The sequence below is a fragment of the Gymnoscopelus microlampas genome (genome assembly GCF_963454915.1).
Source record: "Gymnoscopelus microlampas genome assembly, chromosome: 13".
Lineage (NCBI taxonomy): Eukaryota > Metazoa > Chordata > Actinopteri > Myctophiformes > Myctophidae > Gymnoscopelus > Gymnoscopelus microlampas.
Window position 1 is genome coordinate 40,487,820 of NC_139950.1, and position 15,899 is coordinate 40,503,718.

At 40.6% G+C, this 15,899-nt stretch overlaps 1 protein-coding gene across 1 annotated transcript; it reads right to left on the reverse strand.

The window, feature by feature from the left end:
- Nucleotides 1-331: 331 nt before the first annotated feature.
- tsnax (translin-associated factor X) lies at nucleotides 332-13,213 on the reverse strand. Its single transcript, XM_084076601.1, has 6 exons — nucleotides 13,106-13,213; nucleotides 11,854-11,934; nucleotides 11,656-11,770; nucleotides 11,143-11,273; nucleotides 2,442-2,563; nucleotides 332-1,673 (listed from the first exon to the last, which is right to left on the reverse strand). The coding sequence occupies exons 1-6, from the start codon at nucleotides 13,119-13,121 to the stop codon at nucleotides 1,293-1,295; spliced, it is 846 nt and encodes a 281-aa protein (XP_083932727.1). The 5' UTR covers nucleotides 13,122-13,213; the 3' UTR covers nucleotides 332-1,292.
- Between the last annotated feature and the right edge of the window lie 2,686 nt (nucleotides 13,214-15,899).

A 15,899-nucleotide genomic window follows, 5' to 3' on the forward strand; every position in this document is an offset into this window, starting at 1 on the left:
TCTGGGCATGTCATAATAGGCAAACATTCTGTAAAAATAGCAGATCTACAATACAAGCTTGTAGATAGGCTATTTATAAGTATACAGTATACAGGGTTTAAGTGGTTAAGAAGAGGATAGGCTGTATGCCAGGCAGTGCCACAGAGTAGGCACGTACAGTGTACAAAGGTCACATGCTTCCCTCACAGCAACCACTGCTTCTACCTTAGATTATCTGTGTGATAGAGAGTCAGAAGGCAGGGGGAGGGCAGAGAAGAGAGAGAAAGATAAACTAACACGCTCACACACACATAATCAAGCAGGCTTTAAGACTCGCAAAGGGAGACAAAAATACATGGAGCATGAATCCTTTATTTACTGTGCATGATATCAATGCAAAACAACCAGACCTTTATAAAAACAAAACAAACATGGCTGCAATACCAGAGTTGTTGTAAAGTTGTTTTTTTAGAACAGTCCTCTCATTGGGTGGCAATAAGGCAGACCCACAGCTGACACTGTAACTGTTGATTTGAACAAATGAGTATATGCAACTTATTATAACATATGCACAGTCAAATTGAATTAAAAAAAATTGCAAACAGTATAAACAACACATTGAAAAACCGAGACACAATCACACCGTGAACCACATAACCAATGTTAGACGTGTTGAGGGTGTTTTCGAATGTAACAACTTAAACCGTACTTCCTTTTCCCCTCTACACAACAAATCTCTTCGCCGAAAATAGCCGATCTACAAGCTCACAACGTGTCGCAACTAGATCTGCTATTTTCGCCGAATATTCGCCCAAGAATAGGCTCTATGCACAGCAGCCATATTGGAAAGAAATTGGGCCCCTTCCTTACTTCTTTAACAGGTGTTACCAATGACACTAATGAAGGCTCTGTTCCATTTAGTGGAGCACAGTGGTTCTCAAACTTTTTGATTTCAAGGACCCCCATACCTCTGAGATTGTACAAATGAAACAAAATGGACCCTTACGGGTCCATTTGGTTCCATTTGTACACTCTCAGAGTTACACACACCCGTAAGGGGCCATTTGGAACACCCTCAAGGAACCATGAGGGTCCCTGGACCACACTTTGAGACCCACTGGTGTAGCAGAGTGTTTCCAGTGAGCCAACATGTACAATATCAGCACCCTGACTCTGTTTGACCAGAATGGAACAGAGCCTTCATTAGTATCATTGGTAACACCTGTGAAGGAAGTAAGGAAGAGGCCCAATCCAATTCCTTTCCAATATGGTGGCTGTGCATAGAGCCTATTGGGACACTAGGGTTCAGGTGGTTAAGCCACTCCCTCGTCGTGGTCGATCAGAGCTGCTCTGCTGGAGAAGACGTCGGCCAGCATGTGTTTGGGGATTTCTGAGCCGCGAACGCGGAGAGCGTAGCACGCGTCCTCCACCTTGCCCAGGCTCTGACGCAGCACGTGCAGCTTCTTGGAGACCTCGTAAGGCCCTGTGTTGCCGATGTAGGAGAAGCCGTCGTGGATCTGCCGCAGGAACTGGCTGAGTTGGAAGGGCGTGTCGATGTCGCCGTTGCCCACGCTGCTGATGCACATCCGCATCAGCTCCCCGGTCAGGTCGGCCACACCCAGCAGGTAGTCTGACGGCGTCACCTGGAAGGTCAGCACCTGTGCAGGTGCCACTGGTAGGCCCTCAACGGAACCCTGGTACATGTGAACAGGCAGGTTTAGGACAAAGATCAATAGACTGTATATTAAGGTCGGGTCTAATGCATTATAAGCGCATTTATAAGGCATCATAACACTCACACATTACATTATAAATGTTTAAAATTATGCATAAGAACTTATAACAAGGTTTTTTAAGTATTATAATTGCTGGTCATAATGCAGTTTAAATTTAGCAGAACAGCACATTATAACTACCAGGTAACACTTTACTTAATGGTCATGACTATAAAGCATTATAATTGCATTTATAATGCATTGTAATGCACTTATAAGGCTTCATAACAATCATTATAAATGTTTATAATTATCCATAACAACTTATAACAAAGACATGTTATAACTTAAAAGTGCTTATAAAGTATTATAGACCCGACCTTAATATACAGTCTTACCGATCAAGGATAGATATACAGTAATAACCATATGGATTTTGTTTTAAAGATCACTGAGATTATGGACAGGTAATATCTGGACCAAAATTGAGCCACAAGCGTGGAGGAAATTTGTAATTGTAAGGTTTTACAGCCATAATGACAGCTTAATCATATCATTATGTAAGAAATCAGTTTTACTTCAAGCATGAAACCAAAATCCAAAAATGCATCCACAACTTCTTCATATCAAGCCTCATACATAATCTTGATCAATGTACTAAATGATGATTATAATGATTGCACTAGAACCACAACTTTGTCCAAAATGGAGAAGATAATGGAGTTTAAATGACCCCAAAGCAATTACCTTAGGATCCTCCTTTTCCTTTTTCATGAATACCAGTCTGGCATTGATCTCCTCAAGGCTGATAAGGGTGCGATGGCGGATATAGTGCTGGAAGGAGGCCGCTTCTACATACTCTTGGATACCTAAATTAATAAAAAGAAAAGGCATGGATCAGTCAGCAGCACTGCAAAGAAAATGACTGAAAGATGCAGAAGGGCACCGCATAACAGATTCTTGCTTTATTAAGATAGGATAGCAGTAGTTCACCGCAGTGGATCTGGGTTGGCCAAGCATATATTTATACAAACACAATTGACCCATGTTCAGGAGAGGAAAGCCAAGCAGGGAGGATGATAATCGTCGCTACATGTACTTCTACAGGCTGGCTTCAGTACAAACAGTACAAACATCATAATCTTTCGCAAAAGAGTGTATTTTAGTAAGTACTAGAGGTTTGAATCTTGAGTTTGGGCCACAACACAGCCCGCACACCTACAACTCACCGCCAATCCGACCGATATGCCCATATGGAGTCTCTGCATCTGTCAGTCCTTGTCACTTTTATACCCATATATGGAGATGCCTGATGTCATCAGTATATGCCCATATATGGGCATGTGATGGGGTTATAGCTGAGTCATAATGACGGTGGTCTGTGGTCTGCCAGCCGGCCCTCCCATTAGCCAATTGAATTTTAATATAGGATAGTGAATTCATGGTCACTTAAAAACAACTGAGAGCTGAGGCTATTCAGAGAACAGGGCACTGGTTTTGGACTGAATAGGGAAAAGAAAGGGGAGAGTATTGTATCGTGGTACCCGGGGGAGGTAAAATTACTTTTCTGCAGAATATGGAGAGATGTCAGGCTATAAATTGAATATACTGAAAACACAGGTTCTTCCTCTCAATTACATACCGAATAAAGAAATCAGGAGTATGTATAGATTAAAGTGGAAAGCTACATCAATAAAGTATCTGGGAGTACTAATCACTCAAGAAGCCGACAAATTGTATGAAACAAACTATAATGTAATAAATGACCAGATAAAGAAGGATGTAGCCAAGTGGTCTACAATAATATTGGACTTTAGTTCAAGAATTGAAGTGGTCAAAATGAATATTTTACCAAGGTTGCTATATCTCTTTCTGTCACTCCCAGTTAAAATACCAGAATCACAGTTCTCTGCGTGGGATAAGTTGATCTCTAGGTTCGTTTGGGCGGGAGCTCGACCCAGGGTAAGATTCAAGACTCTGCAATTAGACAAGGAAAATGGAGGACTAGCACTGCCAAATTTTAAAGAATACTACTATGCTGCACAATTGAGGTATATCGTCTACTGGTGTTCCCCAAACTATGAATCCAGGTGGAAGGACATTGAGGTGGGCGTGGGTCGAGCTCCCCCTCAGGCCATGTTAAGTGGAAAAGAATTTAAGGGAGACAATTCTATTGTAAGCAAAACATTGGGAATATGGCATGATGTGGTTAAAAAGTATAAATTGACAGGTGACAGTAAACTCTTGATCTGGCCCTCCCATAATACGAAATTCAGACCTGGGGAACTAGATAAGACGTATGAAAGATGGAGAGAAAGGGGAATAACAGCTATGTGTACACTTTTAGAGGGTCAAGAATTCAAATCGTTTGATCAACTCAAGAGGGAGTTTGACTTGGAAAATGGTGACATGTTCAGATTTTTTCAGCTAAGACATTTTTATGACACAGAAATTAAAAAGGAGATATCAGTGGAAGGAAATGAAGTGATTGGTGTTTTGACAGGTGCATATAAACAAACACCTTCAAGGATTGTTTCCAAACTGTATAGAGGCTTGCAGAAGCAACATGGAAGAAATACAATGTATGTGAAATCGAAATGGGAATCTGAATTTAATATTGAGGTGTCTGAGAGTGAGTGGCGTTCCATGTGTTCCACACAACAATCTTCAACAAACTCTAAGCAATGGAGGGAATTTGGGTGGAAGAATTTAATACGCTTTTTCATTACACCTAAAATCAAAAGCAAACAACTGAGTAAACAGCAGTTTTGTTGGAGAGAGTGTGGGCATCCGAACGCCAATCATTCACACATTTTCTGGTCATGTAAGAAAATACAGTCATTCTGGGACAGTGTTCTCCGGGTTTTGGAGGCAGTAATGGGCTACAAGATTGTCTGTGATCCCCGGATTTTGTATCTCGGTTTGACACCAGATGACATAATAGGACACGAGGACGTTTACCTGTTCAAAATCTTGACACTGGCAGCTAAAAAAGCCATCACAAGGAAATGGCTGAAAACAGACCCTCCTAGAGAGGAACATTGGTGTGATGTTATTGAAGAAATATGTCTTATGGAAAAAATGACTTATAATTTAAGGATTAAGGCAGAGATTTTTGAGAAACGTTGGGAGAAATGGCATATGTATAAGAGTAAATTAATAGTGTATACCCCCCCCCCCCCTGTATTGTCCCTTTCTTTTCTTTTTTGAATTGCTTTTCTTTTTTACTGTTCTGTCTTTTTCTTTTGTTCCGTTTTGTGTTTTCCTTATTGTAATGTCCTTTTTGAACTTTTGTTTTGTCTGTGTGAAAAATAAAGACAAAGTAAATTAAAAAAAAAAAAATACTTTTCTGCATCCAGCAAGCAGAAGGCTTTCTCAGATGTTTTTTTGATGAGCTGTAGGGGTTAAGTGTCTTGCTCAGACTCAGAGACACTTTGACACGTAGATGGGCGAGCCGAGGGTTTAACCAGTGACCTTCTGATTACCAGACTGCCTCTCTACCCGCTCACCTAAAGCCACCCCTAAATAAGGCGGGTGAATACTGTGATGAATTGTCCAGTATCTACCTATCTATGATGTATGACTTACTTGTTTCAATACAAATACAAACACATGCATCAGCTGAAACATAGATCAACAATGCAGATAATGATGCACACATAAAGACCGTTTCCTGCTGAGATGACCCCCTTCATTTGTTTTCTGCCCTTGTGTAAGCAACGATCCAATAATCACAGGACGGAAGACTTTGTGTCCCAAGTTTACTTTTAGAGCGGCCATTGAACATCAAAGGACCTCCTTTCTTCGCTCAGCCTCTAACAACAGAACACAACACAGCTTGTTGGCTAATGTAGTTCATCCCCTTTATCTTGACAGCCAACTTTGACCACATTCATTATTTTTCAGCTCAGTCCAACCACAACACTCTCCAACAGACCCCGTCTGTTAGACTTACAAGCTGCAAAACACTCCAGACATTGTTTTAAACATTAGTCTGTTGTTTTTGTCGTAGTGGTCTTGTGAACCATAAAATGATGGGAGGCTCTCCACAATAGAAACATCAACATTTAGAGGCAAATTAGAAAAGACACTAAACTTTCACAGTTCACTCACAAGAATACATAATTAAAGTCTAATTGGCAGGAACTTAATCCTCTCCTGGCTTGGATTTAGATAATATTGTTGGAGAGACATTACATAAGGATGATCAACACATAACATAACCATCCTAAAGTGACCAATGGTAATGGATAAGAGAAACACCCCTCAGGCAGGCAGGATATGACATGAAAAGATTACACAGGATTTGAGACGAGCAGGTGGAGCTCCCTTCAGTTCCTGAGTCTGCTGCCAGGAGCGATTCATATTATTGGCTACTTTACAATAGCTGCGTTTAGGCTACCTATGGTCAAAGAGAAAACCTGAGCAGGGAAAAGGAAACTAGAACAGATATATTGGCACGGCCCATGGAAAAGTCAAGGGCTTGGCAGGCATTGTGCACCAAAGTCATGACCTGGTAACAATACAATAACAGAATTTGCACACCATCTTTTCTATTGTAATAAGAATGGAAACCGTAGTGACTTTGTTATGAATAAATAGTCTTCATCAGAATACAGATCACTAGATCACAATACATGATTCAGAGGTTACCTGGGTATACCAAGATGATGTACTATTTGACATATTTGAGAGTATAACATGGTGAAACTGGAGCTCCCAATTGGAATACATTGTGACATTCTCTGTTGTATAATCGTAATAACCAACTGCTGTGCTAGGTTTTGGTTAGCAACATAATGCTTTTGGTTAAAAATTGTGTGTGACTCTTGCTGCTAAAGGCAATAATCCACTATAAGCTATGATACTGTATATTGGATTATATTGCAGCAAAGGTCGTTTAATAAGGAACACCTATATCCATGATAAAGTCACGATATATGACAGCCTTTTGTGTATTATTGTTAAAAAATGTAATGGGTGACTTGGAGCACAGTGGGCAGTAAATTCTGTTTAAGGTGCACCCTAGGAAAAACATGCCTCGTCATTTCTGTTTGTACAAGTCTCTGTGTAGGGAGCCTGCAGAGAGCTGCAAGCTGGGCCAGGCTTAACAGCTTATCAAAGTGCCGCTTATCCCGGGTTATCAGCGGCAATTCCGTTCAAATTTTGCCCACAATATCTTTAATGGACCTTGTTCAAAAAAGAAAAGCCATTAAACATGACTGGAGACTTATAGTCCAGGCAAGATTATCAGCTGATGGGCGAGAGAGCACGTATACTGAGCTCAGTCACAATGATTGTAGTAAAGATGATAAAAGAATAAAAATAAAATAAAACTTTAATTGATGGGAAATGCCACTAGTCACGTCGTCAAGGGATGCAGCAGTGACTCTTGAGTGACCACAATCTAAAAATGACTTCCCCAGCTGCTAGATAACAGCTAAGTCCAACTCCCACTAATGTTTTCCTCTAAACTTCACAGACATTTTGGCTACTCTTGCAAAAACTGATATAGTTGATTCTAGTGGGAAAACAACTTTATCAGAGGGTGTGTCCATCACGTCAACGGCATCAGTGAGCATAGTCACTTTCTCACACAACCATGTGGGCCCATAATTTGACAGCAGATCTAAACCAGAGGTTAAAAAACTGAAAGGGAATCTGCAACACAAATATTGCATAGAAATAAATGCACACTTTGGTTTACATTGATGGATTGAGGCTACAGATTCACATGGATGGGAGTGGTTACATGTGCAGAATGTTTACAATACCGGCTCAAAATATCACAAATACCAGTGCAAATCGAATAGGGTGTCCAGATGTACCTTCATACCTAAATCACAAATGTCCTTGGACTGCAGAAATTTCAAATAAATAGAGTATAACGTTTAAATGCCTCAATAATTAATATCAAAATATTCTATTTCTAACTATAGTAATAGTATTCAAATCTTCTGATAGGAATATGACTATGTTATGCATGGTGGAAGGTCAACCGGCAGACTGCCACAAAGATAGATGATTAACTTTTGGGTCAACATGTCAGGTCAAGTCAAAGTGAAAGTGAAAATAGATGCACAGAATTACATGGAATTTGGTGGGAATGATCAGTAGACTACCCCGACAAGATTATTAACTTTTGGGTCAAAAAGGTCACAATCAAGGTCACACAACATTATATAAATCAGTCATATCACAGGAACGGGTGAAATAAAGAAAAAGATGATGGTACGGGAAGAGTTTGATTTAAGTGATGAAATATCTAGAAAAAGAACCCAAAATGAAGATTATTAGGCTAAACCAGAGGTTTTCAAATGGCGGTCCGTGGACCACTGGTGGCCCGTGAAGGTATTTCATGTGGTCCCTGGTCATCCATTCAGTAATGTATAAAGTGAAGATTTTTTTGTTCATCATTTTGTTTTATTTTGGAGAAATGTAGTAATTTGGTATTTGTGTGATATGAGGACAGTGGAATTAAAAACGTTATCAGTGGTCATTGGAGGAGGCTTGTGTTTCTATTCCAAAAGTACTTCAAGCTTTACTATGGTAGAGGATCAGCTCATTGTCCACAGATTCTTTCAAGAGACATGTATGAAACACAGTCCCTTGTGAAGTTCTGGGTGAGTTTTCAGTCAGTAAAAGCTCAATGTAATTTACCTTTTGTAACGATGTATCTCTGTGAGAGTGGTATTGCCACACTGCATACCTGAAGAATATTAGTATTATGTAACGGTATTATGTAGTAATATGTACAGCCAGGGCAAGGTTGGAGCCAGAAAATGACATGAGACTCTGTCCCTGACCACCACCACTATAGCCAAGAAAAGACAGACGTGGACCACCTGTAATCATGCCATGGCATGGACCACTACTTGAGAAGCAGTGCACTAAATGACCTGGTGACCTAAGATGACGAGTGAATGAAGTCAGTTACTGGGAAGTCTGAGGTCAAGAAATTCCACAGAAAAGGGAGTTTCATCATTATTAGGAAATGTGGCCATGTAATGGCATGCGTTTGCTCACTCATAAATGTTACAAATCAGTATAGTATCAGTTAACATGAGTTTAATATGGAATGTTGGATAAAGTAAGAGGAATAGATAAGTGGTTGGTTCTCAACCTCTTTTGAGCTCTGGACCACTAGCATATTTCAAGCAATCTTCAAGGGCCACCCCAACCCACCTTTAACTAATCTTAGCCCACATATCCCCACCCGACACAACAGTGGTCCCCAGGTTGATTCTTGGTCAGGGTGGTGGTCCCTGGTTCACAATCAGTTGAAAGCCCCTGGGCTAAACAGTATGCTATAGATGGTAGCAATATGCATAGCATCATATTTCACAGGCTACTACAGTAAAATCAACAATGTAAATCAAATAGACCAAATAGACCCACCAAATAGACCCATAGTGTTACTTTTACTCTTGAGTGTACAAATGGAACAAAATGAACCAGTAGTGTTAATTCTCTGAGTTACACAAGGGGACCAACAGGACAGGACAACTGCTCATACCTTTGGGACTGTCCATGAATTTTCCAGGACATCTAGTCACCCTCATCGTGATGCGAATGATTAGGAAAAAGCAACCAATATACAATTGTAGCCCTACCTACAATAATACAATCTATCTCATAATTTTAATGCATTAGATTTCAGTGTGGACATTGCGTTCAGCATCACGATCAAACATTGAACCCAACACATTTTTTTGCTTGGATGCAGCCATCGAAAGCAACGTAAAGCCCACGCGTCGGCAGTGGAGCACCTTTCATTGATTACAAAGGGAACGGCCCACAACGTAATGCTTGATGGTACCAGTGGAGCCTAGACGTTACACTACACTTGTTAGTGTTCACATGACATGAACCAACTCAAATTGTGTGCTATTGGAATATTTGATGGAGTTTTAATCAGTCATCCACGTGGCGCAAGGGTAAGGTTTCTGTCTCTAGCTTGGCCGGGCACTCCAACAAAGACTTTTGGCAGTGTCGTTTACAGGACGAAAGCCAGCAGGAAAGGGTGTTCTCTGTCGCTGCATTAGCAGCAATAGAGAACGCCCTGTGGTGCACTTGTTCAGCTGTGAGCGGAAGTGGGAGCCTCTTCCCAACTGTCCCCATCACCTTTGAGTGTAATCTATATTGGTTATGTATTTGTATAGAGGGCAGGGTCTCCTCCCAACTGTCATTTTTGAGTCATTTATGACTATGAGCAGAGGTGAGGAGACGATGGAGCTAACGCTATCTGGTAGGCTAGTTGTCATGGCGTAGCCCACAACTAATTCTGTGCCCTCCTTATAATAAATCATTCAGATTATCCATATAGCCTATCCTATTGCATGGGTCTTTCAGCAGGGCCAGTGCCAACAAACAGTTGGCACTGGCATTTAATTGCCTATCAAATCAAGTATTGTCGGGGAACAGGGCTGCGCATATACTGGACCCCTGAATATAGGTTAACCCATTTAGACCGGAGGCCGATTCTAAAAACGCCTTCTAAATCCTGACCTAAGTTTTTTGAAAAACTTCAAATATTTATTCAAAGATTACAAAAATGTTATGTTGCTATATAATGTACATAGCAACAAGAACCCCAAGTTACAAAAAGGGTTTCCCGCCCAAAATGGGTGAAGTGAATGGGCTCTTCCCAAATACGCTATAGTAATAGAAACGCATGTGGCGTGCTCTCTCTCCTAAATGGAATTTAATTTGACTGAGACACTCACGCAGGCACTCACTCAAGCAGGCACGCACACTCGCACACACACACACACACACACACACACACACACACACACACACACACACACACACACACAGCAAGCTCTACAAAGATGTGCACATCGTTATAAGCCATATTGCTTTATAATGTATTTAAAGTCCATTTGTTTAGCCAGTTCACATTCAATGGCAAGTATTGTAAGGTTATAGAGCCTGTGTATGGATTGCAGAGTCAGCTGTAACTCTGAGTGCGTTCTGTGTGCCGTGCGAGTCCAGCGCATGCACAGTAGAAGGCTTGCGTACTGTATCGCCTCTGTGGCTAAATGAAAACCAGTTTGCACATGCGCGCTGCCTACAGGGCTAAATGTGGGAGAACATGGCAAACATTTATTGATTATTAGAAGTGGAGACACATGTAAAGGTGAAAAAGTAAACGGTTGTCATGCCAGAGCAATGAGTGATTTTGTGGCAAGTTTGAAGACAACTGCTGTACTATGAATTGTGATACGCACACATAAGGGCTGGCTCAGGCCTGGCTTCAATTAAAGTATTATTATAAGATAATAATACTTGTATATCCTAGTAATCATAGCAGGTTTTAATTTAACCTACTTCAGAATCTTAGCAATAACAATGTCTATGCACAGTGTACTTTACAGGCCCAATCTCAACGAACAATGAAACATAGTCGTTTTTCTTTTTCTTTGTAGGCTGTATGAAAACTCACCTGGGGTGAAAGCTCTGTGAAATTGGTGTATGTCCTCTCCTCTCAGCTCCTCAGCAATGAGACCAATCTTCTGCCTCACTCCATCCAATTTTTCATCCGCCTCCTTCAGAATATCGTTGGGATCTGGCACACTACCAATTAAAAACGTACATCATCTAGTTAAGAATGTAATTAGTCCAATTCTACTGCAATTAACTATAATGTAAATCAACAAAAACAGACTTATCTCGACAGCAGTTCATGTTTAAAAATAAACATAAACTGTAATTAACCAGAATGCCTTAGCAGCCTTAGCAGAAATAGCAGCTCAATCATTAGTCCTACTGAATGTCTTTTCCAATTGATCAGAGTCAGGAAAACATGAATGCTTAAACTGAGTGGCATTACTTCATGAATCATTTAGGTGAATCAAATGATTTTCCAGTTTCAAGTTCACTTTTCGTGTTAAAAAAATATACAAGAGCAGATTATGCAAGCCTGCACTAGGCCATTTCTAAAATAGGAGACAAATACCTTGTCACTCTGTGCAAAAGAAAAATGGTCCTCTTGCTTTCAATGGTGACGTCTCGACTGATCTTGACAAGTCGTTCATATTTATCATGTTTTGTGTCGAGCTCCTGTTGAAAAACTTAAGAATAGCCAACATTAGATCAAATACAGCATCCATGTAGTTATTGGTGAAAACTGGGACTATGTTCTTGTGGTACCTACCTTTGAAGGAAGCAAGGATAGGTGAAGAAGACAGGTTGATGTCCTGCAGTGCGTCTGTTCTTTTCCGTGGACATTTGTCACCTGACATGACGAGAAAGTTAAAAGGTTATAACCAAAAAAGGTTGCTGTAAAAGTATTATTCTATTGCACAAGGCTTGATCATTCCCACTCATCAGAAAGAGTGAGAGAGTATTACACATTTGGAAAGGCTGTATAAGAATTGATTTAAATAAGCAGTCAGTACACATCCTTTAAAACACACATCTTCAGCAGGGGGTCCAGAGAGATCATCCTCAGAGAGAGTTACTACAGAACCCCCAAATAAACATGAATCGAACATATTAAAGCTGTACTACTATGTAACCTTCCTCTTCTACTCCGGATTTGAACCCGGTTTTCTGCCCACATACGTGCTGATATGTTTACCATTGAGCTAATAGAGCCTGCCTGCTTGCTCAGGGGGTAAACTGAGTCTTGACCATCAGGTACATTTTTTTGTCAGATCCTGTGTCTAAGTGAGAAAAGTTATATTGTATTTAACATACTCTACCACAGTGGTTCTCAAACTTTTTCGTGCCAAGGAGTCAAGGACCCCCAAATAGACACGTATTAGACCGCGGACCCCCATTTGAAAAGATAAGCCAGGGACCCCCATAATAGAAGATTTGTACAGCTCTCTAGCAGTGATTTCAACCATTTTAATTTCAAGGACCCCCAGTTTGACATGCATTAGGCTACGGACCCCCATTTAATGGCATGTATGTCTCTGGGATATTTTAAAATCAATGTTAATTTAACTCTGAGAGTGTACAAATGGAACCAAATGGACCCTTTGGTCCATTTGGTTCCATTTGTACACTCTCAGAGTTACAGACCCATAAGGGTCCATTTGGTTCCTGTCCATCATTTAGCTGGGGACCCCCTGGAACCCCCTCAAGTACCCCTGGGGGTCCCAAGACCCCACTTTGAGAACCAATGCTCCACCATACAGATTGGACAAATTACATATTCATTAAAAATAAGCTTTAAATATAATATGTAAACAAAAAATCCAAACATATTAATTCACACAACAAAGATGGAAGTGCTGTCAAACAAAAACCATGAAGCCATCAAAGCCATAAAACAGTTAGCTACCGTATTGTGCATCTTGGCAACGCAAGATGCACATGCGTTGCCAAGATCTTGCGGGCAATCCTATTATGATAACATTCAGTCTCTTAGTTCAGTGTGTAGAACGGTTAGAACCTACCTTCTTGTTTACTCATGTTGCACTTAAAACTGTTTTTAATATAAATGTTTTAGCGTTGCAACGTTACAAGATGTGCTAAAGATTAGCTGCTTCGGCTACTGTTGCCAGATTGTTAAACTAAGCTGGCTAGATCAAATGCCTTGCAGTAAAAATCAACGCTTTTTATTGGGGTCGCTGAAAACATGTCTGTTTTTTTGAGGACAGGTTAATGTTGTCTGGTACATGTGAGACAAATCATTGATGGAAAATATACATATTATCCAGGAGAAATACTTTAGCCTATGCGGTTTAAATGACAGGCATCTACACAGACACCTCATTCCATAGTGGGCTTTTGCGCTGTTTGTTGACTTGCGTAGAAGAAGAAAGAGAAGGAGTTGTTGAGAAATGCATTGTGGGGGATGTAGTTGCAGGGTAGACCGTCACCCCTACTCCGCTCCTCCTCACCCAGAAGAAGCGCTGAAGCAGAGGTCGTAGGGGTGGCTGACACTGACAGCGTTGCCATGTCCACTTATTATAAGTGACTTTGGGCTTGTTTTTTCTGTAAATTTGCTTGAAAATATTGGTATAGTTGCGGGTTGCGTTTTTTTGGGGGGGGGGGCTTGTTTCTAAAGTGTAGTTGCTTATTTGGGGGCGTGTTTCCTAATGTTTGAGAACCAGTGGTTCTCAAACATTTTCATATCGAGGACCCCAAAATGAACATGTATTTGTCCACGGACCCCCATCTGAAAATATTTTGTGCCAGGAACCCTGTCACTTTTTACCCCAAGATGTTTTTTTGAAAATAGCAGATCTACAAGCTCACAATGCTTTGCCATGCGTTGTGAGCTTGTAGATCGGCTATTTTCATTACTTTTTAATATTTATGGATTTTTTAAATATATTTTTAAATGTATCCATGAAATTATTTTGAAAAATCATTGCATATTTGTTATGTTTTGACATTTACTCGTGACCCATGTGTCCGCGACCCACAAATGGGTCCCGACCAGCTTTTTGGGAAACAGTGCTCTATAGCAGTGGTTTTCAACCAGTGGTCCGGGGACCACCAGTGGTGGAACCCCCTGGAACCCCTTGAGGGGTCCCCAGACAAATTAATAGATAGTAACCAAATTGAACCTTGTGTGTCTTTAACTCTGCATGAGAGTGTACAAATGGCCATTTGGTTCCATTTGTACACTCTCAGAGTTACATGAACACTGATTATGATACTGCTGTGTAGATTGGGACCCCCAAGGAATTAAAATGGTTGAGTCCCCCGGCATATCTTTTCAAATGGGGGGTCCCTGGGCTAATATGTGTCAATTTGGGGGTCCTTGACGCAAAAAAAGGTTGAAAACTACTGCTCTATAGGCTGTGGGGGGGGGGGGGGGGGGCGGTAGCACAGCACAGGCGGGGAGGGGGGACTCTTGCCAAGTGTGTACGTGCCGCGCACCTAGTGCCAACTTGTGCTTTCTGAGGACACGGCGCGCTGCAGCAGCATGATGGAGGTGTTACTGCGCTGCTGCTGCAGCCCAATTATCCATGTTCCATTCAGACAGCGATTTGTCATTTGTAAATACAATGCTTTGGAGACCATTTCTAGATTATTATTATTTATGTTTTTTTTAAGTGAGAGATTGATGACTGATGAGATATTAGAATAAGATCGGATGCCAAAATAAAGTTGTTTTTCCTGGATATCAAGCTTATATCGTATAACTAATAATAAACACAATATTCTTTTGTTTGTTGTGTTGAATGGAATTTCACATATGCACGAGTGGAATGAGAGACAGTGTTGCCATGTTTTGTGAGAGAAATAAGCAACCAGGGTTTAGGAAAACAAGCCCAAAAGAAGCAACTATAGGCCACATGAGCACTTTCAACCTATTTGAAAATAGCAACACGTTGTGAGCTTGTAGATCTTCTATTTTCAAAAACTCTTGAAATAAAATGTAGAATATATGGAACATTTTTAGCAACATTCTAACAACACAAAAGCTCCCTGGCACGAAACATTTATGAAAATATTTGAGAACCACTGGTTTAAAAAAAATAAAAATAAAAATTGGAAGCAAGCCTAAATAAGCAAAACGCAACTACCAATATTTACAATCAACTATACAGAAAAAGAAGCCCAAAGCCGACATGGCAACACTGGAGATGGGCTGTGTACCAGTGACGGCTGTGACTAGGATCTGACGTTTCCTGCTGCTTCATTCTACATTCCGTGGTACGGCGGTGTCGCTCCTCCGAAAATCGCAGATCTACAAGCTCACAACACGTAGCATCCGCAACGAACTTGTGAGCTTGTAGTTTGCTGTTTTCTACACGCGACACCGTCGTACGACGACGAATCAGGGCATCAAGGGGGGCGGGGTTTGCATTGATCACATCAGTGTTGCCATGTCGGCTTATTATAAGCGATTTGGGTTTCTTTTTCTGTAAAGTTTTTTGTAAATATTGGTAGTTGCGGGTTGCATTTGTTTGGGCTGGTTTCTAAAGTGTACTTGCTTATCTAGGCTTGCTTCCAATCTTTTTTAAATTATTATTAAAACCAGTGGTTCTCAAATATTTCCATGAACATGTGTTGTGCCAGGGAGCATTTGTGTTGTTAGAATGTTTCAAAAACTATATATTCCAAATCTTCCACATTTTATTAGTAAAATATATTTTATTAAAGGAGTTTTTGAAAATAGCCAATGCACATAGGTCTAAAGTGCTAAATGTGGCCTAAGTTGCTTCTTTTGGGCTTGTTTTCGTAGACCTGGCTGCTTATTTCTCTCACAATATCTGGCAACACTGCTCCACA